The 26,247-nt window shown below is 41.1% G+C and overlaps 1 protein-coding gene across 2 annotated transcripts in view; it reads left to right on the forward strand.

Annotated features, from left to right (window-relative positions):
- Window positions 1-1,284: 1,284 nt before the first annotated feature.
- The window catches only part of pdgfrb (platelet-derived growth factor receptor, beta polypeptide), a 37,612-nt gene continuing 12,649 nt past the window's right edge, over window positions 1,285-26,247 (forward strand). The window contains exons 1-11 of one of the 2 annotated variants that reach the window (XM_036127677.1): window positions 1,285-1,725; window positions 15,559-15,733; window positions 17,865-17,939; window positions 19,613-19,930; window positions 20,015-20,272; window positions 20,772-20,902; window positions 21,866-22,028; window positions 23,791-23,971; window positions 25,341-25,456; window positions 25,608-25,731; window positions 25,888-26,099. In XM_036127677.1, coding sequence (XP_035983570.1) covers window positions 17,891-17,939; window positions 19,613-19,930; window positions 20,015-20,272; window positions 20,772-20,902; window positions 21,866-22,028; window positions 23,791-23,971; window positions 25,341-25,456; window positions 25,608-25,731; window positions 25,888-26,099 — 1,552 coding nt within the window. In that variant the 5' untranslated portion in view covers window positions 1,285-1,725; window positions 15,559-15,733; window positions 17,865-17,890. The remainder of the gene's footprint in view (window positions 1,726-15,558; window positions 15,734-17,864; window positions 17,940-19,612; window positions 19,931-20,014; window positions 20,273-20,771; window positions 20,903-21,865; window positions 22,029-23,790; window positions 23,972-25,340; window positions 25,457-25,607; window positions 25,732-25,887; window positions 26,100-26,247) is intronic. The other variant, XM_036127676.1, reaches the window with a different exon arrangement.

Below are 26,247 nucleotides of genomic sequence, written 5' to 3' on the forward strand. Positions count from 1 at the left end.
CCCTTTGTCTTTACTCCATGGTCACTACAGGCTAAAATTATATATGATAATGAAATGCAAATAGGGTAAAATTCTGCATTCTATTTCCAGGCTTCCTGTACGTTTCTCCTGTGAACATTTCATATTTTCCCTACTCAAATTTTATGGATTGTAAGTGTATTTACAGCTTAAATTGTAGGTACAAAATGAATGTGGAAACTGAGTGGATATATGGATGGATGGAAGCAGATGAAGCCTGTGTTTCATGCTGAGTCACTGATGAATTTTCAAATCACTCTTTTTTTCTAATATCAATGATTTCCTGATATTTCCTTTTAGCTTAAGGGAAGCTGTTTTAACAGGACACATTAATCCCACAGGTACAATTAGATGGTGATCTGCCCGGTGCGGCGTTTCTGCCCTTCCATCAAACAACCGGAGCTCTCTAATTACTTCTAACAGGGCTTTTAGATTTACCCTCACAATTAGAGGACAACATGTTACTGTCCAATTTAGCCCCTGTTGCCTCCTCCCCTCACTCTGCCTGCTTGTTAGAGGGAAGAAAGCCTTCAGCAGCGGTGGGGTCCAACCCCATCCTGCCCTGGGAAAGGATGAAATTAGGATGAGAGCCAGTATTTAGGACGTGTTGTGAGCACGCATGGCTTTTGAAAGGGAGAAAGGACGAAAGGGCATGGAGAAGAAACAAGAGAGGGTGGGAACAGAGTGAGGCGCTGAGATAGTTTATCTAATTTTAATGAAGGAAAATGACAAAAAAAAGGGGAGAAAAACTTGAAGTCATGTTGTGTTTACTGACTTTTACACCTCATCCTGGCTGTGTACTTATATAAAAGCTCTCCTGCTCCTGAGAAACTGAGACAAATGTTTGTTACCATAGCAGGGCACCAAGACCTCTGCCAAAACCCTACCCCCCCCCCCCCCCTTCCTCTCTTCTTCCCTGTCTGAATCCCTCACTCTTCTTTCTCTTTCCTTTTCATTGTGTTTGTTGTTTTATGGCAGATTTAGAGGCAGTCCAGATCGCCTGTTGCCAGCGGAGACTGTCTCAGTTCACCTCCAGCAGGCTCGCCTCTCCATTCATAAACAAATCGGTCCAACTCAGGGGACCTCCGAGCGGCTACCTAAGAACAACAAGCAGAACCTGATCTGCGTTTTTGAAGTTTTGTCTGCCTCTTCTCTCATTTCCATGAAACTTGCCTCTGTTGCTTTTCTCCTCTCCTCCCACATCTCTCTCTCTCTCTCTCTCTCTCTCTCTCTCTGCTTGGTGAGGGCAGGACCATTGACTGATCTTCTCTGCTCTCTAAAAGCCTGTTAGAGAGGCAGTGTGTGGCTTGCATGTCTCCACTGGTAACTTTTTTTTTTTTTCAAAACTTACACCACTCTTTCTAAGTGTTGGGCTGTTTAGTGAGTGTGAAGAGAGCAGAGAGGGAGAGAGGGAGAGAGAGAGGGAGAGAGAGAGAGACCCCCATGTTGCTCTGATTTGACTAAACAAACAGCCCTTTTCAGAGCAGTACCTCCTCCCAACGGACTCCTGGGACAGCAGAGATTAACCTCAGACTCTGAACATCTGAGAGAGCTGGACATTTGAAGCAGCGGACCCTGGAGGGACTACAGCTGGAAAACTCTTCTCTGTCTTCCATCCGCCGGGCCGGCAGGTTTTCCTTTTTTTTTTTATTGGGAGACGGGTCAGGGGAGGGAAGACTCAGCCGCGTCTGTGGGAGCGCTCTGAAGGTAAGAGGTGTTTCTTATCCGTTGGTCACGGCTGTTTTGGCAGATGTTGGCAGAACGGAGTTGTTCAAATTCACCCAGACGGCAAAGGGAGCTCAAAGTTGCAGATGTGATTTCACAGACGTCTGGCTGGGAGAGGACACGCACCAAAGTTCCTTGAATTCTTTCCAGTCCGATTTGAGAGACGCAGCTCGCACGTTTGAGCCCGTTCTTGTTGCGTGATACCTAATGTTTATGTCTCTGTTAGGGGGTGTCTGTTACCCGCATACCTCCGTGTGTATACATAAGCATCATAACATGAGCAACCTGTTCAAACAGCAACATGTTGATGGGCTCGCATCTCTGCACACACACACACCTCCTTCCTCTTTGAAAGAGCGCGTCTTCTCGCTGAGAGAAATCGTTTGACAAGACGTCCCGGTGGCACACACACACAGAGACACACACATTCTGGGTTTTACAACCTGTTTGCATGCCCTCCACTTTGTGCTTCGCTGCTAAAGAGCCTGTTTATACAACCCTCTTCAGTCACAGGAGTGAACCAACAATCTTCCCACTGAATCCTCCTGAGAGAAGCTTCTCTGCCAAACTCGTGGCTGTGCATCGATATCGGACTCGTCACTGTCTCCAGCATCCTTTCTAACTACAAATGCATTCCTTTTGCAGTGATAATACATACCAGCTCTAATTGAAGACAGCTTCACCCCTGCTTTAAGATCTGCAGTGAACCAACACTGGGTCAATAAGCAATCTGTGTAACCATCTCTTGGCACTCATCGCACAAGAAAGGTTTTACTGCCTGGAATGACTTCCCTTTGACCGTTTTATGACTGAAAATACGTCTAAATAATGTCTGATTTGTCCATTGACATTAAGGCTAAATGTCTGACATGTTTGGTCTAAAAGGAAAAGCTTTTTAGACTTCTAAAACAGATTTATAGCTGTTTATCGTCATTCTAAACTTCAGCAGGTTTTAACCAAAATCAAGCTTCTTTTTTCTAGACATTCCTCGTTTTAGCTGTCAGGGTTTTTTTTTAAATACATTTTATTAAATCCACATTTTTCGTCTCAGGGACTTCCTGTCAGCACTGTGTCATCTCGGTGTTACAATGCTGACTCAGTGAACTTCGGAGGTTCGGAGGTGCTGCCGCAGGTTCAGAGCGAGCAGTTTTCTAGGAAACTCTGATGCACAGAAATTAGGCTGGAAATTAAAAAGTCACATTTTGAAAAGGAACTAAGCTCAGATAATGTCGCAGAGGCATGTTGTTGTCATTGCACGGTTTGAACAAATCAAATCCACATGTTCGATAGAACAGCAAGTCGTTTTCGACAGTCGATGGCAGCTGCCCAGGGCAACGCTATCTAACTCTAACTTGTATCTTTAGCCCTTAAATAACAGTTAAATGAGTTTTTCTAAACATGGATCTCACAACAACATCATTCAGACTGAATCAAATGATGCTGTATTCAAGTTTTTACCTGCGCTTTCTGACATTTCAGGCTGATTTACAGACTTTATTTTAGATACTTGTGCCCAAAACTGTTCTGTCTGAATGTGGTCGAAACATAGATGTAATATCTGGGTCACAATCCGGGCTATTGTCTCATCATTGAATGATGTCTAAATGAAGATTTAAAATAAAATAATCTTACCCTTGATATTGAAATTAGATATATACTACTACAATATGGCGATGTTACTGTATTCACGGCCGAGACACATGCTTCCTCCATGTGTTTTTCCATCTGAATTGCCACATGTTTTGCACCTGAATTTGTTGGTCTGATTGACTGCACATACACCTTCAGGACACAGATGGTTTTCTTTTTTGAAGTGTTTGAATCTGATTGAGCACGTGTTTTCAATCCCCCTCTATATGTTGGAGTTTTAAAGCTATTCAGGCTCTGCGGAGGTTCCAGTCTGGGTGCTGTCCAAATCTGTTCTGCAGGGAAAGTTTCATACTTTAACTATTAGCGTTGAGAGGCTGCAGTGCATATCAGAACTATTCGTTCCTCTGCCACATCTCTGCAGCAGGTTTTCAAAAAAGTGTTACTGTTACACATCACCCATGAAGAGTTTGGGATTTTCCTCCCCGTGCGTCAGGCTGCTGGTATGCGTCGCAGCACCTCTGCCGGCCCCGATACTTCAATGCTGGCTCCATTTCCCCCCCCTTTCGGCCTGGATCTAATCCTTACTCATCAGCTGTTTCCTGGCCCTCCTGGCTCTTTGCATGCCTTCTGCAATGAGAAAAATCTGTTTCGTATTATGACCATGCGGAAAAAAAAAAAAAAAAAAAACCTGCCAGCAATCTCCTTGGGCTAACATGTGCTCCACAGTGTTGACATGTAAAGGTTTGAGCTCCACATGGAGTTTTTAAAACACATACTGATCCCGTTCTTTCTTCCGGTGATTTATCCCGTACTCTCACACAGCTGCTCAGCAGCCAGAATATGAAAACCAGTGTCAAGCTGTTCATATCTGGGTAACGTTTTGAGTTTGGAAACGTATCTATAGCTGATATTACATGGTTATAATACACTGATTGATGAGCGTCTTTTCTCTGACTCATCCTGGTGGTCAGTGATTACATGACTCATGATTGAACACTCATATTTATTTTAGCTAAACAGTTGGTTCTCTGTGCCCCTCTCTGCCTTTCGAACATTAAACTTGACCCGCGTACGTGTAACAAAGAGTGTTTAACATTGCAGCATTCTTGCACGGCTGCCCATCCATCTGGCTTCTCTGCGTCTTTCTCTAACTCCCTCCCACCCACAGAAGGGAGCGCTGGCAGGCAGCTGCACTTCATCTTCACTCAGGAAGTTCAGCCTGTCCTGCAGGACAAGTCACGGAGGAAGTATTCATTTTATCGTATCCCTTGTCTCCTTTTGCTATGACACCGTTCCTTTGGAGAGTATAGACAGTCATTCCTGAAACCAGATGCTTAAATTCAAAGTATGAAACAATTCAAAAATATGTTTTTACTGCCTGATAATAAATCTCAAAGATATTTCCTGTTTTAGACCAGTAAGAATGTTTTGGGTTTGGTGAAACCCAGAAATGTACATGACGAATTCTGACCATTCTAAAAAAAACATTTACCTTGCTCTCTTTCTGCCACTTTAAAATAATAATGCTGTTTTCTTAAGGTCATTATCTATTTACAAGAACCATTTGTGTCCAAGCTTTAAATTCCTGTTTGATGTCTTGATATGTCACTTCAACATTTGCTCATGAAGTTCTTCGCTCATGATGCCCCCTACTCTGTGACACGCACCAGTTCTTTTTGCAGTAAAAGACACACCCACACATCCTGATTTTTTTTCTTGGGTTGAAGAAACACTTGTGGAGGTACCCAGTTCTTTTTCTAATAACTTTCCTGATTTCTATAAAAAGGCGTTACTTAAATTCACCTACCAGAAATACAAATAACTAAATGAATGCACTCATTAATCAGTGTATTGATCATCATTGTCACAAACTGTTGGAATGCATAAACTTATATGTAAAAGTCGGACTTCTTTAAAAATGTCTTATTGTTCTAGTATTTAGGGCATAGAAATAATGTTGGTAATCATAACTCATGTAAAACATGGATAGGTTTGAATGATTTAATTTAAGATGGTGAAAAAAACAGGCAATACGCTATATAACTCTTAAGACCGTGTTTCTAAACAACTGGTTTCAACTGTGTATGAATACAACTTTTTAAAAAGTGTTAGTTTTACAATTTAATAGAAAACAAGGGTATGCTATTCAAATGCTTACATTTAATGCCACTTTATGGTGCTTATTTTAACTCTTCATTGTAGAAAGAGCACAATAGGTAGATTTATGTGGTTGCTGTGTGACATCATGAAGAAAAGATTAAATGTCCACAGTTATATGCTAATAAAAGAGGTATTTTAAATTATATTGCATAGATTTACCTTTAAATGCACAATCCTCATTTTCTAAGTTGACATGATTCAACACATTTCCTCAACATGAGTGACGGGTTTAATTTTCGAAGCTGGAGAACTTCTGGTGATTGGATTTTAAGAAACAATATTATCACTGTTTCTGCAGCTCTTTTATAATGAAAGTTTGGATTATTTGAAAAGATAGTGTGAAAACAAATGTATAGTTTGGACATATATATTGCCACATGGTATCAAATATCCATTAGACAGTCAGAGATGCAAAAGTGTAAAACAAGCCTTGCTCTGGCTTTCATGAGCAAGAAAAACAAGTTATCTGTAAAAAAAAAATATATATATATATATAGTTTCCTCAGTTTCCTCTAAGTATTTGACATCTTCTTCCTATCCTTCACAGGTAAAACTTAATGGAAATCCAGTTTTCTTCCCAATTCTGTGCATAAAGAACAAGGCAAATTTTCAACAGGACATTTTGCTTTCCATCAGATTTTTTTCTCTCTCTCATGAGTCTTTCTGGCTGTATTCTCTCCAACAATAACATGTTGGGATTGGTGATACAGAGCAATGGGAAAGGAGGGCAAAGAAAAACAGCACACTGCTTTTGTAAGATAAGAATATTCTGAACAGCATAAAATAGAGACCAGGGTTTTGCTCAATAGTTTTACCTCCATTCATAATCAACAGTTAACATTCAGAGTTTAGTGCAATGAGAAATCACAAACTTGAGACGTTTAACCAGGATAACACTAATTGCATAAATTATCTGGAAAGGGTTGTAATTTGTTTTACCTTTGAAACCAGTTTTCTTTTTTAGAGCATCTAGGGGTATAAGTGGAATTTAAAGGCAGTCAGTCCTAAGTGGATTCAGCTGTTTCTTTGGTGGGTGTGGGTGTTGGGTTAAGGGACTTAATTTCTCAGGAGGTTTGGGGGTCTCATTTTTGTCCATTTTCTAGAGATAATCATTGACAAAAGAAAAAAAAACTGTGAAGAATTTTGTGTACGTTATGTCTGAAAATATATATCTCAGTCTGCTGCATAATGCTTAGTTACCTACAAAAACGCAACTTAATTTGATTACCGTACACAAATTAAATCCCCACTGGAAGCAACGTGGAAATTTATTAAATAAAAAGAGGCTGTTGCTTTTTTTGTTGTTTTCTTTAATCCCTTTTTCCTTCATTTAAGTCCCTGAATGACTTAAATCTAGATAATTAAGCTGATATCTAAGAGCTGCCACATCTGAAGCTGCCGATCTGCAGCAAGCCCTTCACATCCCCTCACCGCCACTACAAACAGCATTTACAACTCTGTTTGAAAGGGGAGGCAAACCAAAATCAGCAGTTTCCTAAACATGTGCTGCTTAAGCATGACTACAGAGTCACTTTGGTTTTTTGAAATTGGACCTCACATGCTCTGTGTCCAAACACTAAACCAAAAAGAAAATAGCTTTATGAAAATGGAACAACAGCAGATCTTTTTTCTTTTAAAGCGCTGATAAGGCAAACCTGACATGGCTTCAGAGCAGCGTCAGCCTCTTGAGTTACGCCATACAAGCAATTCTCTGTGCCTGGAAGAGATCTTTTAAGAGTTCAGTGTCCAGCTGTGTAACTCGGATCTAAATCGGGGTCAGTGAAACTCAGTCACAAATCTCCACCAACTATTTCCTTCAGGCAGATACTGTCATAACAAACGAAGACCCCTTTATGGCCTCAGTCGGACCCAAAAATATTTGAAACTTGGCAGAAAATGTTCCACAGGGGCAGTCTCTGGGGTACAACAAGTCTATTTTCAGTGTAAAATAATGGAAAAGCTGCTATATTCTGTACTCTATGTAAGTAAGAACAGCAACACTATATTATTTTGGCTTGGAGTGAACCCAGGGAGAGTTAACACCTGTCTCTTTGTCTCTTTTGGACTTCCCTGTGCATTAAGCCAGCATGGTATTATTCTGGTTTTCCTTTTGTTTAGTTTTTTCCCGGATCATTACCATATTTGCATGTTTTTGACCACAGCAAGCAAATGTTTTTACCAAAAACACTACCTACCCAGCATCAGGTTGTAAGAAAACGTTGTTGTCGCCTTACAGTTGAACTTGTGTGTTGCTGCAGGGAAATATCTCCCTGAGGGAAAACACTGGAGGCTAGAAATACAGCTGGAAGACAAGGCATTATTGCATTTTTCTCTTTTTCATCAAAAGTAATAGAAAACTAATTGAAACCAAAGTGAATTCATATTACTCCAGACTCCCATTATCATGCTCTAACCACAAACTTTAATGTATTTTACTGGGAGTTTTATGTGATACACCAAAACGAAGTAATGCTTAACAGTGAAGTGGAAGGAAAATGAGAGCTGCTTTACACATTTATTTTTCCAAATAAATCTCTGAACATTGCGGTGTGCATTTGCGTTCAGCTCTCCTAAATGAACACTTTGTAGACGACACATTTTGCAGCAGTGACAGCTGCAAGTCCTCTATTGCACATCTTTATCAGCTTAGAAAGATGTTGAGTCAAAATTCTTTTGCTTTTCTTTGCAAAAAGCTCAAGTTCTGTGAACAACAATTAAAAAAAATTGCCACAGATATTATTATTATTATTTATTTATTTATTGTTAGGTGTGAGACACATGAAAGCATGTAAATGAATCCCATTGCAACTCTAGCTAATGTTTAGGATCATTGTCCTACAGGAAGGTTGACTCTATTCCAAAGTCACTTATTAGGCTCTATCCATATTCCCACAAAATGTTGATCAGTTTTTCTGTCCTGGCTGAAAAAGGACCTACACTCCCACCACCATAAAGCTCCTTTTTAGCCTCATATGACCACCTGATTTTGCCGTTTACTATTTCACTCGCAGATCCAGTCTGGTTACACCTCTCGTTGATAAATTTGACCGTTCACACTCTTATCGTCAACTCAGCACTTGGCTTAGCGTGCTACTCTGACTCACCTTAGCGCGTCCTTTCAGTCCATAAACAACGTGGCGTTAGCGATGAAACTAGGTTACGTTATTTGCGCAGTTTTTGGAATTACAATATCCTTTGCCTACCCCTTTATAACAGCAAGAATAACTTATTCTGTCGCCACATACAACAAGTGTTTTCTGATAGAGATGGAAGATACAATTTAAGAGGAAAATTAAATTTTAAAACTAAGTATGTTCGAACAACAAAAAGAAGTTTTAGTTTATCAAAATATTTGTCCTTTACCTCCATGACACATGTAACTGAGGGGTAATGCTTAATAAGATTATGCGTCATCCTACTCCTTTTTGAAACATGTTGTATGTTTATGAAGTATTAAATGTAAACATTGTTAAATCATATAATTTTCCAAAATAAACAACAACCAACCAACACAGTTTCCAAGCTGAGCTGTGGGTCATCGCAGCCTCTCCAGAGTTACCAAGAGCCTTCAGATTGTTTTTCTCTAAAAGAAATTAATCAATTGTCACGTTCCTTCAACTTCACAATTATATTACTTTGTGTTGTATTTTAGGCACTTTTCTTTCACTTGAAATCCGAGCAAAACACCATGAAGTGTGAGGTTCTAATACAACGAAATGTGAAGAGGTTCAAGAGATGCTGAAACTTTGCCAAGGTACTGCTTGGCGAGATCGATCTGTTGCAGTTCCATCACTCACATGACATACTGCTGTTTTTTTTTACTCGGTATTAACAAAGGTGCTTTGTGCAAAACCCGCTGAGGACGTGACCCTCGATTTGGAATTACTCATTGTAGCATTTCGCCACGGCCGTTTACCTGTTGCTGGTATTTTGAGATATGGGCACCTGCTATAGGTCTCCGTAGAAAACAGCCCATTTTCCTGGGATCAGCTCTCCAGTGCTGATGACGTCACCAGACTCGGAGGATGCTCAAATACTGACTAACAATAACAAACTGGCAACAACCAAATAAACTTTAGGAAAATAAAGACTGCTTTAAATAGCAAATTGAACTTGGGTGTGTGATCTGGTGTGAACACAAACAGAAGGTGCACAATGCAAAGTTCATCTGGAAGTCAAACCAGCACTTGCTGAACATAAACCAAAAATGGTACAAAAAGGAGACATGGTTAGCAAACATGTTGGTATCCCCACCCTCCCAACAAAAATAGATACAGAAAATAAAGAAATCCACATCACATTGTTCAAATCTGCCCTCCCAGGTAGTAGTTGTTTATATATATATATATATATATATATATATATATATATATATGTATATATATATATATATATATATATATATATATATATATATATATATATATATATATATATATATATATACAGCATAATAAATTAAGTTCACTAGTTCACATCATTTCTTAAAGTCTGAGCTTTTGTATTGCGATAAAAACAAGCAGGTGTCACACATACATACATATACCATGCATAAAGCAGTTTCTACAATTGTTTGCACTCCAGTGAGTAAATGCATGAAAAGCTTAAAATAAATAGACTGTGTTATTTCATTTTCTGTCCTCCACATTGTGTTGACAGCTCAAGGGTAAACATCCTGTCTTATCCATTACAGTCCTAGTCGTAAACCTTTCACTTCTTGCTTTAGAGTTATCTCTACAATCACTGGACCGCTACGGACATCTTTGTAACGGCTATTTAAGGTTTGTCAGTCCTTGACTTTATTTGGGCCAGGAAAACATGTCTATTAAAATTGGGCCGTCCAAATTCGGCCTAAACAAAGACGCTGGAAGTCAGTTTTAGAAGCCCTTAAGATCAACCCCAACCACCTTTTGACCACATTTAGAGACCGATAAACACCATTTCGTGCTTTTCACCTTTCACTTTTCAACCGCAATTTTGTGTTGTTTAGTCGGTAAGTAATGTTGTCTCTGCGTCTATTCAATGAAAAGTTGCTCAGAGAGGGCGGCTTATGGAAATCAACACCCATCTGCCTTTCTCAGATGTAAAGTTCTTGCATGTTTTCCATTGTGAACAGCAGCTCTTGTTCCACCCCGGGAAACACAAGGTCTGAAAAAAATAATTAATTAAGAAATTACTAGAGAGTTTGATCAACTTAAAAAAGTTGAGAATAAATTGGAATGTTTCAGTCTATTAAAATGTGTAACTGTTGCTCATAAATAATAATAATATTTATGTCGTGACTTATTTGTACATCTTTGCATGAGTGCTAATGAATGGGTCATTTACCTGATTTCCTCATTGAACCACACTTTAGAGCTTAGGTGTGCCTTTTAAAACTCTTTTGGAAAACATGGCATGAAATATCATCAAAGTTTATTTTCCTACAAGCTGAATTGTGAAAGTCTTTTTGAATCCTCGTCATGCCTCGTTAAATTGGAACATTTAGGCCGGATGGAGATGGAGTTTCATCAGGCTTCAAATATCCAGAGATACAAATATATATCCATCCATCCATCCATCCATCCATTTTCTGACCCGCTTAATCCCTCGACACAAATATATGTTACTTATAAATGCAGTTCTGTCCCCCACAAGTACTTTACTATTAACTTTGTTTGGAAAAAGGCAGCTTCATTGTCTTCTACATATTTCAGCATCTGCCTGAAAGGGTTTCTGCTGTTAATACGTCCCTTAATCTGACATTTTGGTTGCAGCAGAGTTTAGTTGTTCCTGGGCTTGCGCGGTATCATTGTTTATTGCAGGGCTGTGAATGTAAAGCTGTTTAAGTCCTGTTGCACTTGGCAGACCCTGCAGTCTCCTGGGGTGGGAAAAGTGCATCATGGGTCTGCTGCTGAGGGACCAGAAGGTTTTCCTCAGGGGGGGGATGGTCAGTCCAAGATGAGAGATAAAAAAAAGAGGTTTGTTATAACAAAGACACTCCAGGTCATTTTCTTCCCACACAGCTCTGCTGCTCATAAATACGTCATAAAAAAAACCTGTTATCTCTCAAAACATCTAACAAGCCACTCATTATTAAAAATGTATATGTTTATTAACTTTCATACTGTATACATATGTTCAGACATAATCAGTATAGCCTAATAAGGCAGTGTCAGATTCTGCTAAGTTTAAATGTTTTCTTTGGAAAGACATAAGCGGCTAATTTGGAGATATTTGTTTTGCAGATCTCAGCTTCCTGCACACTTCAGCGTCAGTGTCTGTGATGTGAGAGGGTGCGTGGCCTTTTTCTGTTGCTCCACAGTCTGCCTTGATCTGGTTTTTCCCATAAAGATTATTTCATATGTCTTCATGCTTCTTTGCTTTATTATTCCACAGTCTGGTGGAGGGTGCAGCATTTCTTTTGTTGTTCTGTTGGAATCGTCATGCTCTGGCATTGGTAACTTCTTGCATTTGATGGTACGTTTCACTTTGTTTTGTTTTGGGCAAGTTGTTGCTCCTCTCCTATGACTGCGACTTAGAATCTCGTATGGTGCATCTTGTGATTTAAAGATGTTTCATCACTGCCTGTCTTCCAGTCATTGTAGCATCCGTGTTTGCTGTAAGCCTTTAGTTTGTGGGTTACCGACAGTGTGCTGTGTCAGTTTTGCATCACACCCACACAGGGCCAGAACATTTCCCAAAGCAGGAAGGCAGATCCTTCCAGCTGCAGCCTTTGAGGAGTTCTGGATGCTTTTCTTACTTTTGTTATAGATTACACTGTTCCGCCCCCCCTTCTTCCAAGTTTTCCCCTCTTGGGATGCACTAATTCACACAATTGGCTGCAAATGCGTTTTGGACAGTGGTTCCCACCTAATCGAGGGCTGCTTTATCACTGCCAGATGTTTAAGTAAAACATCGTAGCCTTACTATATGCATCTAATCCCAGGAGCGGGCTTAGCTGCATCCTGAGGCAGAGCGTGGGCCCTGCACCTCCCGCTGAGGTCGGATTCAGCGATCGTTTCTCCTTAGCTGGTGACACTTTGAGTGTAAGGGTTTGTTTATGAAAAACTGCCAAATTCCCAGCATCTGTGGGAAAATTCATGTGGAGGGATAGAAGTGTAACCCCTCTGGTGATTGCTGTGCCATCACAGGAGTAAACACAGTTTGTTTTTCCTCAGACCCCCAAGATTACTGAGAGAACGTGACCCAATCCAAAGACCTGAAGGACAACAACTAACATCTGGCTCGGAGAAATGTTTTTAAGATTCTTTACGAGATCTCATATTAAGATGATTTGATGTGACCCTGCTTTATTTGTGTACGCTGTGGACATTCCTTACTGTAAACGACTCTGTTGTTGTGGCTCAAGCATCCTTGAGGTTAAGGGATCAAACAGCTTCCAGACATTGTATTCTTAACAGTCACTTCATGCTGCTTGACTTCTGTGCAGCTTTTTGCTCCTGTTCAAGTCATTAAGCTGCAAATTCTTTTACGTTTGATCCTTTGACTGCTTTTGCTGCATTATTCTAGGGTTCAATCATTTTAGGACAAGATTGCTTCTTGAAGTTCTCTCTTCATAGTCCCCTAAATGCCCATGGGTCTTCATGAAGCCTTTCAAAAACATTCCTTGAACTCTTTTCACATTTTGTTGCACACCATCTCAAACTTTAATATGTATTACATGGATTTTATGCAACAAACCCATGCAATCAGAACAATAAACATAAAGTTGGTGGAAAAGGATCCAAGGGTAAAAAAGCCATGTATGGTGCACAGCAAATATGTGGAACAAAGGCTTTGGAGAGATTGGATCGCAGTTTTTGGCCTTCATGCCAAACACAATATGTGACAGAAATATAAAAATATGCATCACCGCCTCAAAATGAGGGTGGTGATATCATGCTGTGGGGCTTGTTTCTTCAGAAAAAAACAGCAAAGCTGGTCAGAACTGATGGGAAGATTGATACGGAGACATTGGTTTAAATCCTGGCAATAAAAGAGGGTTAAAGGCTGCACAACACTGAAGACTTGGTTGGATGTTAACACCCAGCCGTATAATGCTCTAACCATACAGCTAGAGCTGCAATAAAATGATTTAGATAAAAAGCAGGAAGAAGAAAAAAGTTCTCCTGGCTACTTCTGCTGTATTCCTTCAACTCTTAAAGGAGACAGCTAAAGGTTTAACTCCTCCCGGTCAGTAGGTGGCGCACTCACTCACCTTTGTTCCAACCTTCAGTTCTACTGTTTGCCAGCCGGGTTCCACGTCTTTTTGTTAGCATTAGCAAACATTTAACTTACCTGTCCAGAAAGAAAGTGGCAACCACCATGTGGCTTCTGAGCCCCTTTGTTTCCCTAAGTTGGCACCAATGGTCAAAAGCTTCACTGATGTTCACCCTCGTTTTGTTGCCCCAAGTTGGAGGAGGGCCAACAGCTCGGGGCAAGATTCAGCAGTCCGCTTGCACCTCAAGAGAAAAGGGCACACTTTTGACAACAATGATGTCCAGATTTTGGACACGGAGAACAGATGGTTTGAAAGAGGGGTAAAAGAAGCCATCTTGATCAAAAGAGAAAAGCCAACACTGAACTGTAAACTCCCCAGTGTTTACAGCTCGGTCCTCCAACTCATTCAGAAGAGATTACATCAGCAGTTTCATCATGATTCAGGTGATTAAGTACTCCACTCACACCAAGCAATAGCTTCTAACGACCCAGGACAGTGACGTTGGGTCATTGATTTGCATTTCACTTAGAATGTGCCTAAGAGGATGGGCCTCCATGTCCTTGAAAACAGCAGAGAACCAACTGCAGGTTGCTGAAGTGCGAACCGCCAGAATTGATGAAGACTCCTGGATAGGTATCAAAACGTCTTCAGAAAGAACTGAACGAAAGTCCGGTTGCCTCCGTTTTAAGCCAGGGTGTGGTTTAATTCTTTACATTTGAATAGCAGTGGGTGTTTTATTCTCAATGATCAGGCAAATTACAGCATTTTTTTCCTTTAAACACTGTAGCATGCGTCTTAAAGGATGCTGTATGGTACTCTCTGTGGGAAAGATTTAATGTGAACCAAATGGTCAAGTGCAAAACCCTCTTCATCACTAGGGCTAACAGGTATTACATGCAAGGCAGCCATATTGGATTGTTAAATCGGAGCTGGTAAGAAACATCAAACTTTCCCACCTGGAGTGCTAACAGTGGACTTTCTGTCAAATTTCATTAAGTGGATAGAAATTATTTTATTTCTTAATTTTTATTACCTAATACAACAAACTGACAAAAGAGAGTGTTCTGTTGTTTAGAAGAGTTAAATGTTTGTTAGGATAATTGCATTTGGAAAAAACTGTCGTTTTTTTATTCAAATATATAATTTTTTTCCAGCTTCACTGCAAAAACATGTGAAAATGGGGCCCAGTCAAAGTTCAGACCTAAATCTATACATCTGAATCTGTAGTAAGACTTAAAGACTGATCTAATATTGCTGCTTGACCTATTATTAAGGAATGTGACAAAATGTGAAAAGGTTCATGCCTATCAGTATTTTTTTTGAAGGAGTTGTGCATACACTGAACCCAGAAACCCTAACCATAGCACTTTGGCCTGTTTTGTCAAAGTAATTAAAAAAATAATTTGTTAGCCTCCACCGTGCCAAGTGACACATGCCTTCGGCGTCGCTTGGCTGTTGTGGTTCTAAGCCCTTGTCACTGATAGTGAAGTAGGGGGCTTTATTTGAGTGCTGACAAATGGCTTCCTCACTGAGCGGACCCTCGATGCTTGCTGCTCCTGGGGCCCTTGGGACGAGGTGACCCCTCAACTCCCGCCGTCATCACCAGCAGAGTCCCGTGTGTATCGGCGGTCCTGGGAAAGTTTGAGATTAATACTGTGGGAACGTGAACTGTACATACACAGCAGTGACAAAAAAGGAAAGGGGTGGGGGGGGGTGTCTCTGTGTTTAGTTTAAGAGGACATTCGGGTTGTAATGTGTTTGTACGTCCGTGTGTTGAGTATGTTTTTGTGCCAGTATGAATTGTGAAGTCTGTAAGTTTCAGCTCATTATCTATCCGCTTTTCCTCTACCTCATTTTATTAGAACCAGGAGGCGGGGGAGGAAATGGACCAGCCGTGTTTTTTGGAACTGCTCGAGAGCTTTGAGCGTTTCGCTTTGGGAGCGGAAGTGCCAGAAGCTTTTAATTTAGGGAGACAACGTGTGTCTGGCTGGAGTAACTGACTGACTTTGGGCTTTCAGCACACTTCTACCTGAAAACGTAACTATGAAAACCACTAAAACGCTTAGATTCTCAGGTAAAACAGCTGAGCCGATGTCAAAACATGCTGTTTATTACATAGCGGATAAAAATAGGACGAAGCCTTAAAATAGAGGTTGTAAAATCGTGTGCAGTATGAAGCAGAAACTGGAAGGATGCCCCAGGAAAGATTTCACAACTTTTTTTTTTCCTGAGGCTTACTCCCTCTCTTCCCCCTCCACCCTCGCTCTTCCCAAGACTCATTCTTCCGCCCCCTTGTTCTTTCCCACCCTCTTGCGTACAGGCCTGTGATCCATCGTTAACTGTTTCCAGACGTGTGCGTGCAGCCAGCCTTAACCCCCATCCCAAACATAACAACAAACCCCTCCTCCCCGCCTTCACCCACCTTATCCTCTGGCCTCCTCAGCTGTGTGAGGTTACAAGGTCTTCAGCAGTTGTAAGTGATTTCAGTTCAGCAGGGATGTTAGATTAGCGTCAGCGTATGACATGATACCGCAAAGCATCCCCAAACCACAGCAACCTGTCGAAGAATCCGGTTTGCTCCTTTCAGAGGCTTACGTGAATACCCTCATTTTCGCTAAAACCAATTACGGGCTGAGCGGAACCCGAGAATAATTTGGACCCAGCGTTGTTGCCGGTGAGCCCGCTGCAGATCTGCACACACTGACCCATTTGTGAGGGTGCCAGGAACCAGGAACAAAAGGAGAGGGACATTGTCACTCTGTCCTGGTGCAGCGAAGCATCAAATACCTCCAGACTAGGTCAGGAGCCAAGAAATAAAGCAGCTTCATCAAGAATCACATACTTTTTTTGCTTTTAAGACTTACAAGAGCAACAGACTGTTCTCAGAAACATGTTGTCACTTAACCGGATCCGGCGCAGCTTGTGTCAATCCATCATGGTTGAGAAGTCGATCTCTTACACGCGTGATGTTGTTTGTCATGATTTAAAGGAGAAAAACTGAAATATTTCTATTGCTTTGTTCAGTTTGAAAGATGTTTGTTAAAGATTTAGATTGTTTTTCAAAAGGGGTCGCTGAATTTCATTGCAGCTTTTATGAAAATTGTCAGCGACATTAGACAAAATGTACACTTCTTATCCTTCTACTTATAAATGGAGCATTTGATGCAATAGATCATAATACTCTGATAAATTGTCTTGAAAATGCAATCAGGTCCTAGTTATCTTGTTTTAAACTGATATAAAATAAAGACCATTTCAAACTATGTGATCCTTCCTATGAGAAATATTAATTTTTTCTTTGAGTTTCCCAGAGGAGTTTGATCCTTTACCATTCTCACTATACATATTATCACGTGGTAATATTGTTAGAAAGCAAAATGTTTGCTAAGCCGATGATACCCAGCTGGACATTTCTGTTGAGCTAAATATTTCAACTATAAACTCCGACCTGCTTTAAAGCAACAAATAAAATGGATGAGCAACAATTTTTTGGGGAAAACTGAACTTTTAGAAGTATGACCAAGGGTCAAAACAGAAGCAGTGATGAAAAGCGTGAGATTATTTGATCACCTGTTTGGGTGATTCAGATTTAACCCTAAAATCGCTCCTTTAGAAATTGTCAAAATCCTTTGTTTCACCTGCAAAACATGGCAACAGTAATATCAGTTTTTCTACAAGCTGATGCAGAAAACTAGATTCATGCTTTTTTTTTGAAGTAGTACTATTTATGTTAGATAAAAAAAAGGAATACATTTAGTAAAATTCTGCTTTTTTAGCATTGAGATGTTAGACTTTTTGACCTCAACTGAGAGCAGGAAGCATATGAGTCCAGTTGTAACTGTTTTGAGGTACAAATCTCCAAAGGGGCAACCTACATCTCAGACTTCCTTCATTGTTCTCGTCCCACCAAGAACAATGCTGTCATCTTCTACTAGCTCACAACCGCTGTAATGATGCTCGAAAGAATAGGACCTTTTTACATCTTGATGTTAGAAAGGCTACTCAATTAAATGCTTCAAACAAGCTAAAATGTTTTTGTTGTTGTTTTTTAGGAAATTTAACGTTACGTTTGTGGATTTTAATTGCACAACACTTTGAGCTGCACCCACTTGTATAAAAGGTGCTGTATGAATAAAGACTTATGATTGCCCCGTCTTCCTTTTTGCAGGATAGGGGGGTCACAAAGCAGCCGCGATGAGGAGGCTGACAGCATCTGGGCTCCACCTGATGGTCACCTTTACAGGTCAGTGCTCCGTCCGACTCCACAAACGAGAAGTTAAAGTGCAGGAGAAGATCTGACAGGTCTGTCTTTTCAATGACGTGACATATGGGTAATACTTATTGGTACCCCTTATAAAGGTGTGTAAATACTCATTATGTATTTAGGTACCATATTTTTACACTGAACATTTTCTCTGAGCTTTCCAGTCTTTTAGTCTATCTAGATTCTCCATGGTATTGGGTAATTTTTATAAAGTTTTTCAGAAAACATCAAAAATAATACAGCAAGAAGTTATTAAGTTAATTTAGGCAAAAAAATGACATAGGCCATTATTTTAGGAAGGTGAGGATATGCTCTTTTCCCTTCAGATAACCCTGCAATTTTTCTAGATGATTGATTTAAGTCCAGAAGGCATTTGAAGACGGACAACTTTGTGTCTGATGACCCATTTTTGTGTTGATTTATCCTGCTGAAACACCCATTGGGGACCTATTCTAAAATATGTGATAGAGCCCCACAAATTTAAAATGTGGTGATCTTCTCTGGGCATTTAAAAGAGAAACAGACCCACAGCCTCACAGATCCTCTACCATACTTAACATGAGGTGCTTTTCCACACTGTAGAGTTTAAAGTTAGTCTCTACATGCTTTTGTTTGTGATGGTAGGTAGAAAAGACACTTTCCAATTCTCTGAAACAGACAGCTGACAGGTAGATAGTGTCTGATTGCTATTGAGATATTTATTTTACCTCTTCTACCATAGTCCCCACATGCTGGTAAGTTAAATATGTACCCCTGTACAGCCTGGTCCTAGTGAGTAGCAGAGTTACTTTGCAATGTCACATGTATATTGCAGGGAAACAAGAGGGAACTAATCCGAGGTGGTCTAATCAACTTGAAAGATTATTATTATTATTATTATTATTATTATTATTATTATTATTATTATTATTATTATTATTATTATTATTATTATTATTATTATTATCCACTTACATTTATTTTAATTATTTCAGATAGAAAAAAAGCATGGGCAACAGTTTTCTAACATAGGACCTTTCTCTGACAGGAAAAAGTACTTTAATTAAAAGTGTGACTTCCCTAAAGTTTTCTCAGTGTGGGATTATGTTACTACATTAAAAGATGTATTTATTTCAAGACTTTTTTCTCATCTTTACTAGATGTAGATAGGTGTGGAGGGCTCCATGTAATTAATGCTGCTAAACAGATTGCATTTCTTTTTCAACATATTCAATTGATGGTTTGGGAACGCAACATAACATCATGCAATGTAATGTTTGAACTTCCAGGTTTTTTGTGATTACAAAGTACAAGGATTAATATTATGGAAAGATAGTCAATTTAATATATCCACAATAACAAGCTAGTACATTCTAGAAGTTTGTACATTTACACAGTGAGCCGTTTTGAACTAGCAGTTCGGTGAGATAACACAATTCTTTGATGCTAAAGACACTTTGGATCCATCTGTCTGCGACACGTCGCCTGCATCCTCCCACTCATCGGCTCCAGATCACTCGCATCCTTCACCATCAGAGATAGGACAGGATCTGACGTACATTGCATTTTAACCTCTGAACTCATTCTGTTATCTCTCTGACACCCCTACCCCCCCCCCCCCCCGTCCCCGTCCCCTCCCCTTACATACTGACCTCTTGTCGTGCAAACTGCAGCTTTTGTGCATTTCTGCACCGAAGTGCACAGCCTGGAGATTACCCCTCAAGACAAGGAGTTTGTCCTGGTTCAAGGCTCCTCTCTCACCCTAACCTGCTCCGGCTCCTGGGAGGCAACATGGGATTTAAAGAGGGACGATTCACCAAACGCTCTTGCTGAGCTAGATGACAATGGGAATCCAAGAGCCACAGTGGTTAAAACCGATGCCAAGACGGTTGCTCTGACCCTCAACAATGTGAACTGGGAGCACACTGGCGTGTATCAGTGCTATGATCCTACTTCTGGGGAGACGAGCGAAGTGGTAGTTCTTGTGCCAGGTAGGGTGTGCTCGTTTTTACCTTTTTGGCGTGACCTCCTGCGTTAACCGAGGCTGTCCACTTACAAGTCACCTCTCTCTTCAGATCCTAAAGTTTGGTTCGTGAAGAGCTCCCACGGCATGGTGTCGAGGACCAGCGAGGAAAGCATCGTCCCTTGTGTGGCCACCCACCCGAACATCACTGTCACTCTGTATGAGAAGAACTCCAACAGGCTCATCAAAGGGCACTATGTGCCCGGCGAGGGCTACAGGGCACAGCTGGAGGATAGAACATACGTGTGTCATGGAGAGCTGAACGGAGAGATGAAAGAGTCTCAGGATTTTAACGTTCTCAGCATTCCAGGTAGGCGTGCAGCTCAAACCGCTGCCCCCCCATCAGACAACCCCAAACACTCACATCTTAGCTATATCAAAAACTAAACTATTAAAGTTAATTGATCTTTCTTGCCTAAAGAACAAAAAGAAGCACTGCTTCTTGGGTGTGTTTGGCATTATTCATTAGGTAAAATACTGTGTGGCGAGTGTTTCAAACTCTTGATAGAATTTCATAACCACACTATGCAGTTTTAGTGTTATAATTCAGCTTTTTATCATTGATTGTGCAGATAAAGAGATCCAACTCTTGAAGGCTATATTGCACTTTTGTGGAGATCTTGTAAAAATAAGCAGCAGAGCCAAAGATCAAATCCAGCCCTAAATTATTAGATACAAATAATGTTAGACGACATTATTTTTATATATTTCACAGATCAATTACACAATTCTACTTCCTAAACAATTTGTTTAATGAACCAATTTACCAACATCCCTCCTATCCCATGCACTCTGTCTTTCCATCCCAGTGCCCGAAGACATCACCCCTTACATCAGCACATCAAAGACGGTGCTGAAGCAGGGCGAGCCGCTGTCGATAAACTGCACCGTGCCTGATGCTGGGCTGGTGTATTTTACTTGGGCTGTTCCTAGCGCACTGGTGAGTAGGAGTGGAGCAGAACAAGCGCTTTTGTTCAAATTTCCCTTTGTGATGTCTCTCTGGCCTCGTTACCGAGCCCCAATTGAAGCCAGATGTGGAGACACTCCTCGGTTTGGATTCTCCAGCAATGTTGCTCTGAAAAACATGCAGTGTGGGGGCCGAAAACGAGTGATGATTTATTCATACAACATATAGTTTCAGGTTAGGAAGCTCTGAGCGGCATCTGTTTCAGCTCATGCCTGGCGACGTCTTGTGGTCAAGGTTGAATTGATTATCTCATGCTCACGTCAAATCTTTAAGATCTTTCAAATCTTTTTTCTGCCAATGATTACAGAAACAAAATATTTGAAGGTGTATACCTGTTAGTTATTTTACATTCACTTTTGTGTATAGTAAAAATGTAGTTGTGTTTTTTTTTTTTTACTTTTACTTATTGCACCTTATAGAAGCAGTGCTCCAAACTTCATTGCCCCTTTTTACTGTCCAGTGACAATATAATTATTCATTCATTCATTCATCCATTCATATTTAAATTATGTTTCATGTTGCTTCTGCTGCACAGTACTTTTTTGTTGTTGGTTGTTCCCCTATGAGCCCCAGGTTCAACGTCCAAAATGGCTGCCATGCATGTAAAACAACATGAGCGTTGACGTAAACAAACTACTAGCATTTGCTAGTAGTTTGTTTCCTGGATAGAAAATGGTTGCTCGAAAGGATGAAACCAAAGAAATCCTCGTTTCTCTCTTCAGCCTTCCTGTTCTCTGCTGAAGATAGCAGGAACGCTCTCTCTCTCTGTCTCTCAGTCTGAATGACTTGCAAAGAACAATTGGTAAAACAACCGATTCTCAGTGCATCTTTGTGCGAGTCATGGAGAGGATACAAAGTTTGACCGAGATGAAATGATGAAATGAGATGTGGCGAAATTAGGCGTTTCTTCATTGTTTTGTTTCTCCCCCCCTAAAGGACGGCATGGTTTACCCAGAGGCGTCCTTCTCCCAGAAGGGCATGCACTCCTACCTGATCTTCCCTGAAACTACGGTGGGCCACAGCGGAAGCTACATCTGCTACATTCAAGAAATGGTCCTGGATGTCACAGCGTCTTCCACCGTCAACATCACCGTTCTCGGTTAGAAACACACAAAGGCTGCATGGTTGATTACAGCGCCTCTCTTACCACAAAAAGAGTAGTTATTAAGGTTAACACTGGGAGCTAAAAGATTTAGGAGACCTGTGTCTGAATGGAGTAACACGCAGTTTTAATAATTTTGAGTAAGGTAGCTGAGCGGTAGCCTGAAAAATACACCCGCTTTATATTTAGACTGAAGGTGGAAACGTGTTTAACCGAGACGCATAAAGTCACCAGCATCCATGGACCCATGAATTGGGTCCATGAATGCTTACTCCATCTGCAGTGAGGCGTGCTGTGTGTATAAAAGCCTTAAATAACTCGAACCTCCATGTTTGAGGGAGACAGAAAGCCGGGACAGATTTTAGTTTCAACTGGATATGTCAGTGGAAAAGACCCACAGTAGCAGCCAGTGATGAACACAAATATTACAAGCCACCATTTTCAGTAAAGAAACACAAATAGACTTAAACTTAAAGCATTTTTTGGTAATCGTCATTGGTTATATTGTGAGAGACACAATCCGTGACAGTCCTGTGTCTTTGGCCTGAAACAAACACGCTTCAGCAGTGCTTTAAGCCAACACAGAGCCCAAGGATTCAGCCATCACACCTCGGGTTTGACGACGAAAGAAGACTTGAGTGAATGTTATCCCCAGGAGGAAAGAATATTTTCAAGCTGGCTCTTGGTTTACTATGCTTTTCAAAAGTATGCATACCATTTGGATTTGTCCACATTCCATAAGATTCCAACCACAAACGTCAATGAATTTAATAGGAATTTTATATGAATTTTAAAATGTTTGCCTTCATGCACACCAATATTTATGGTGAAGCACTAACATTATACTTAACCCCAAACAATTCACTGGCACAGTAAAACATGGCAGTGGCAGAGTCATGCTGTGCGGATAATTTCTTCAGCAGGGACAGGGAAGCACCAGGATGAGGATCAGTGCCTCCATATCCGAGGTCCTGGTCTTGAGCCGGAAAAGGGTAGAGAGCCTCCTCCGGGTCGGGGAGGATGTGCTGCCCCTAGTGGAGGAGTTTAAGTATCTCAGGGTCTTGTTCACGAATGAGGGGAAGATTTAGATCGACAGGTGGATTGGTGTGGCGTCTGCTGTGAAGCGGGCGCTGAGCCGATCCATTGTGGTGAAGAGAGAGCTGAGCCAAAAGGCCAAGCTCTCGATTTACCGGTCGATCTACGTTCCTACCCTCATCTATGGTCACGAGCTTTGGGTCGTGACCGAAAGAACGAGATCCCGGATACAAGCGGCTGAAATGAGTTTTCTCCGTAGTGTGTCTGGGCTCTCCCTTAGAGATAGGGTGAGGAGCTCAGTCATCCGGGGAGGACTCAGAGTAGAGCCGCTGCTCCTCCACGTCGAGAGGAGCCAGTTGAGGTGGCTCGGGCATCTGGTCAGGATGCCTCCTGGACGCCTCCCTGGAGAGGTGTTCCGGGCACGTCCCACCGGGAGGAGGCCCAGGGGAAGACCCAGGACACGCTGGAGGGACTATGTCTCCCGGCTGGCCTGGGAACGCCTTGGGATTCTCCAGGATCCTGCTGAGGTTGTAGAGCTGTTCCAGTGTTCCACGGCCAGGAGATAGACACAGTCCTTGTTTTTTTTTCCAATTCAGTGGATGAATTGATGGAGAACAATATGTCTGACAGTGTTAACAGATTTATTAAATCAATTCCTGCTGAGTAGTTTTATATGTAATTGGTCGCTGTAGATTATTCTCCCGATGCCTTGTCTTTCTATCAGAACACGGTTTTGTGGAGGTGAAGCCTGCTCAGCAGCAGAACATCTCCGCCAGGCTTCAGGAGAACGTGGAGCTGAGAGTGGATATAGAGGCCTACCCTCCTCCTCTGATTCGCTGGACCAAAGACGGGACCACCATCAGGGGAGAAAAATCCATCTCCATCCGGCAGGAGCATGAAATAAGGTAGAACATCCAACCTGAGCTTGCAGCTGTGCCTTGATCTCAGAAACTCGACACACGCGACAAAGCTGCGGAGGAGGCGCTCAGTAGCTCTTTAGATCTAAACAATCTGCACATCTAGCTCCTGTCAGTCAGCACACAACGAGGCCTCCTCAGAGGGAAACGCAATACTCTCCAGAGGGAAGAACTTCATCTGTCAACACACAGAAACCATAAACACCGAATACCTGTCACAACTCCCTAATGCTTCTCAGACAAATGGCCCACACCGAGCTCCGCTTATACACTCTAAAATAAAGAAAGGTTCTCAGTGATGGATAAATTACATACAGCACTAAAGCAATTAAAACAGCTACAAAAAGGTATATAAGATAGAAATATTGTTTTATACGCAATAAACTTTAAAAAACAGAAGTGTTATCTATTCTAAAGGCCGCGATTATAAACAAGCTTCAACTTTCTGACAGAGGCTTGAAGGAAACCATCCATCATTAAATATTGCAGAACATTTAAACAAATGATTTTGTCTGAAAACATTTCTAATTTGTTCCCTGTAAAATATTCAAATTTTGAAGTTTCAAGAAGCCCCTAGTTGTTGGATGATGCAAAACACAATCTAAACTGCCCTATTTGAACTAGCCATTTATTGCCATTCTCATGAATGTGTTCTTATCGTTGTCATTATCTGTATTGCACCAAAGGGATGTTACAATAATGTATCCAAACTGTTATAAAATAGAAGTATGCTATTATTAAAGTCCTATACAGCTATGCCTAAAATTATTCATACCAATGGAAGATTTAAATTTAAAATTTATTTTCATTCAACCAAGAAATTTGTTTCTTAGTTGAAATGAGGCAGACATCTCTCAAAAGTTATGGTAAAAGGAGTATACTATTGAAAAAATAAATAATGTATCAATTTTATTTTATTAAAAAATGGCATGGCTAAATTTATGTATATCCTACAAATAATCAATGGAAAATCTTTATTGGCGACACACAATTCCTTCTTAAAGTTGGTAAACTGCCTTTGTTTCCACTGCTACTTTGATAATTACTCTTTTTAAGCGTTTGAGGTTGGAAGACCTTCTTTCCATCACCCTAATCATTAGCTCCCTCCACTGGCTGGGCCAGTCTAAAATGTAAATATTAGTTTCATTTATAAAAGATAAAAAGATAATTGTCTATGTTAATGGAGTGGAACTGAATTGCAGTGTATTTTACAAAGAAAACAGTGGCTGACATGGAGTCATGCAAAATAATTTCAGTCACATTCTCTGTTCCCACCCAGCAGCATTAGTTTAACAGTGATGATCAATGATGTGCTCTAAAATCCCTCCTGTTGCATTTCTGCGTGTTTTTCCCCCAGGTATGTGACCATTCTCACCCTGGTGAGGGTGAAGGTGGAGCAGAAGGGCCTCTACACGGTCATCATTTCCAATGGGGACGACAGAAAGGAAGTTAGCTTTGACTTGGAGGTCCAAGGTGTGAACACTATGTTCAATGAGAATGTTGTTGTTTTTTTTTGTTCATTTTCTTATAAATAAATCAAAGCAATTAATTGCTGGGTTTGAAATGAAGTTTCAGACTTTGGTTGACATTATTATTAATGGCTGCTTCACCCCTCTCTGTGTAGTTCCTGCTCTGATTAAAGAGCTGACCGACCACCATCTCCCAGGGATGAAGGACGTGGTGACCTGCGTCGCTGAGGGCTTTCCAGCCCCGACCATACAGTGGTACAGCTGTGACAGCATGCTCAAGTAAGTCGCGCCACCTTTTTTATCCCTGAAATGCCACAGAACAAACACTAGAGGGCTGACCTCACACACTCATTAACATCAGAGCATCTTGCTTTGACTTTAACACTTTGTGGATGCGGCCGCCGCGATTCATGTGACGCCCCGCTCCTGCTTCAGGTGCAGCAACCAGTCGGCCACGTGGCAGCCGCTGAGGCTGGAGCCGGAGGAGCTGAGCATCCAGACCAACGTCAGCTACAACAAGGCAAGCAAGGTCAGCCTGGTGAAGAGCCAGGTGACCTTCCACAAGCCTCAGCAGGTCACGGTTCGCTGTGAGGCCGACAACCAAGTCGGGGTCCCCAGCAGGAGGGCTGTCAAACTGGTGTCCAGCAGTAGGTGTCATGGAGAACGTTTATTCTTTTCTGTCGTTTACGCAGGATGCCTTCATGGCCGATTTTGCAAAACAAATGTGCACCACTGTGCTTTTTAATAAGGGATACCTGTAAAAAAAAAAAAAAAAGTCAATGAAAGAGCTTAAAA

Source organism: Fundulus heteroclitus, chromosome 23 (genome assembly GCF_011125445.2).
Source record: "Fundulus heteroclitus isolate FHET01 chromosome 23, MU-UCD_Fhet_4.1, whole genome shotgun sequence".
Lineage (NCBI taxonomy): Eukaryota > Metazoa > Chordata > Actinopteri > Cyprinodontiformes > Fundulidae > Fundulus > Fundulus heteroclitus.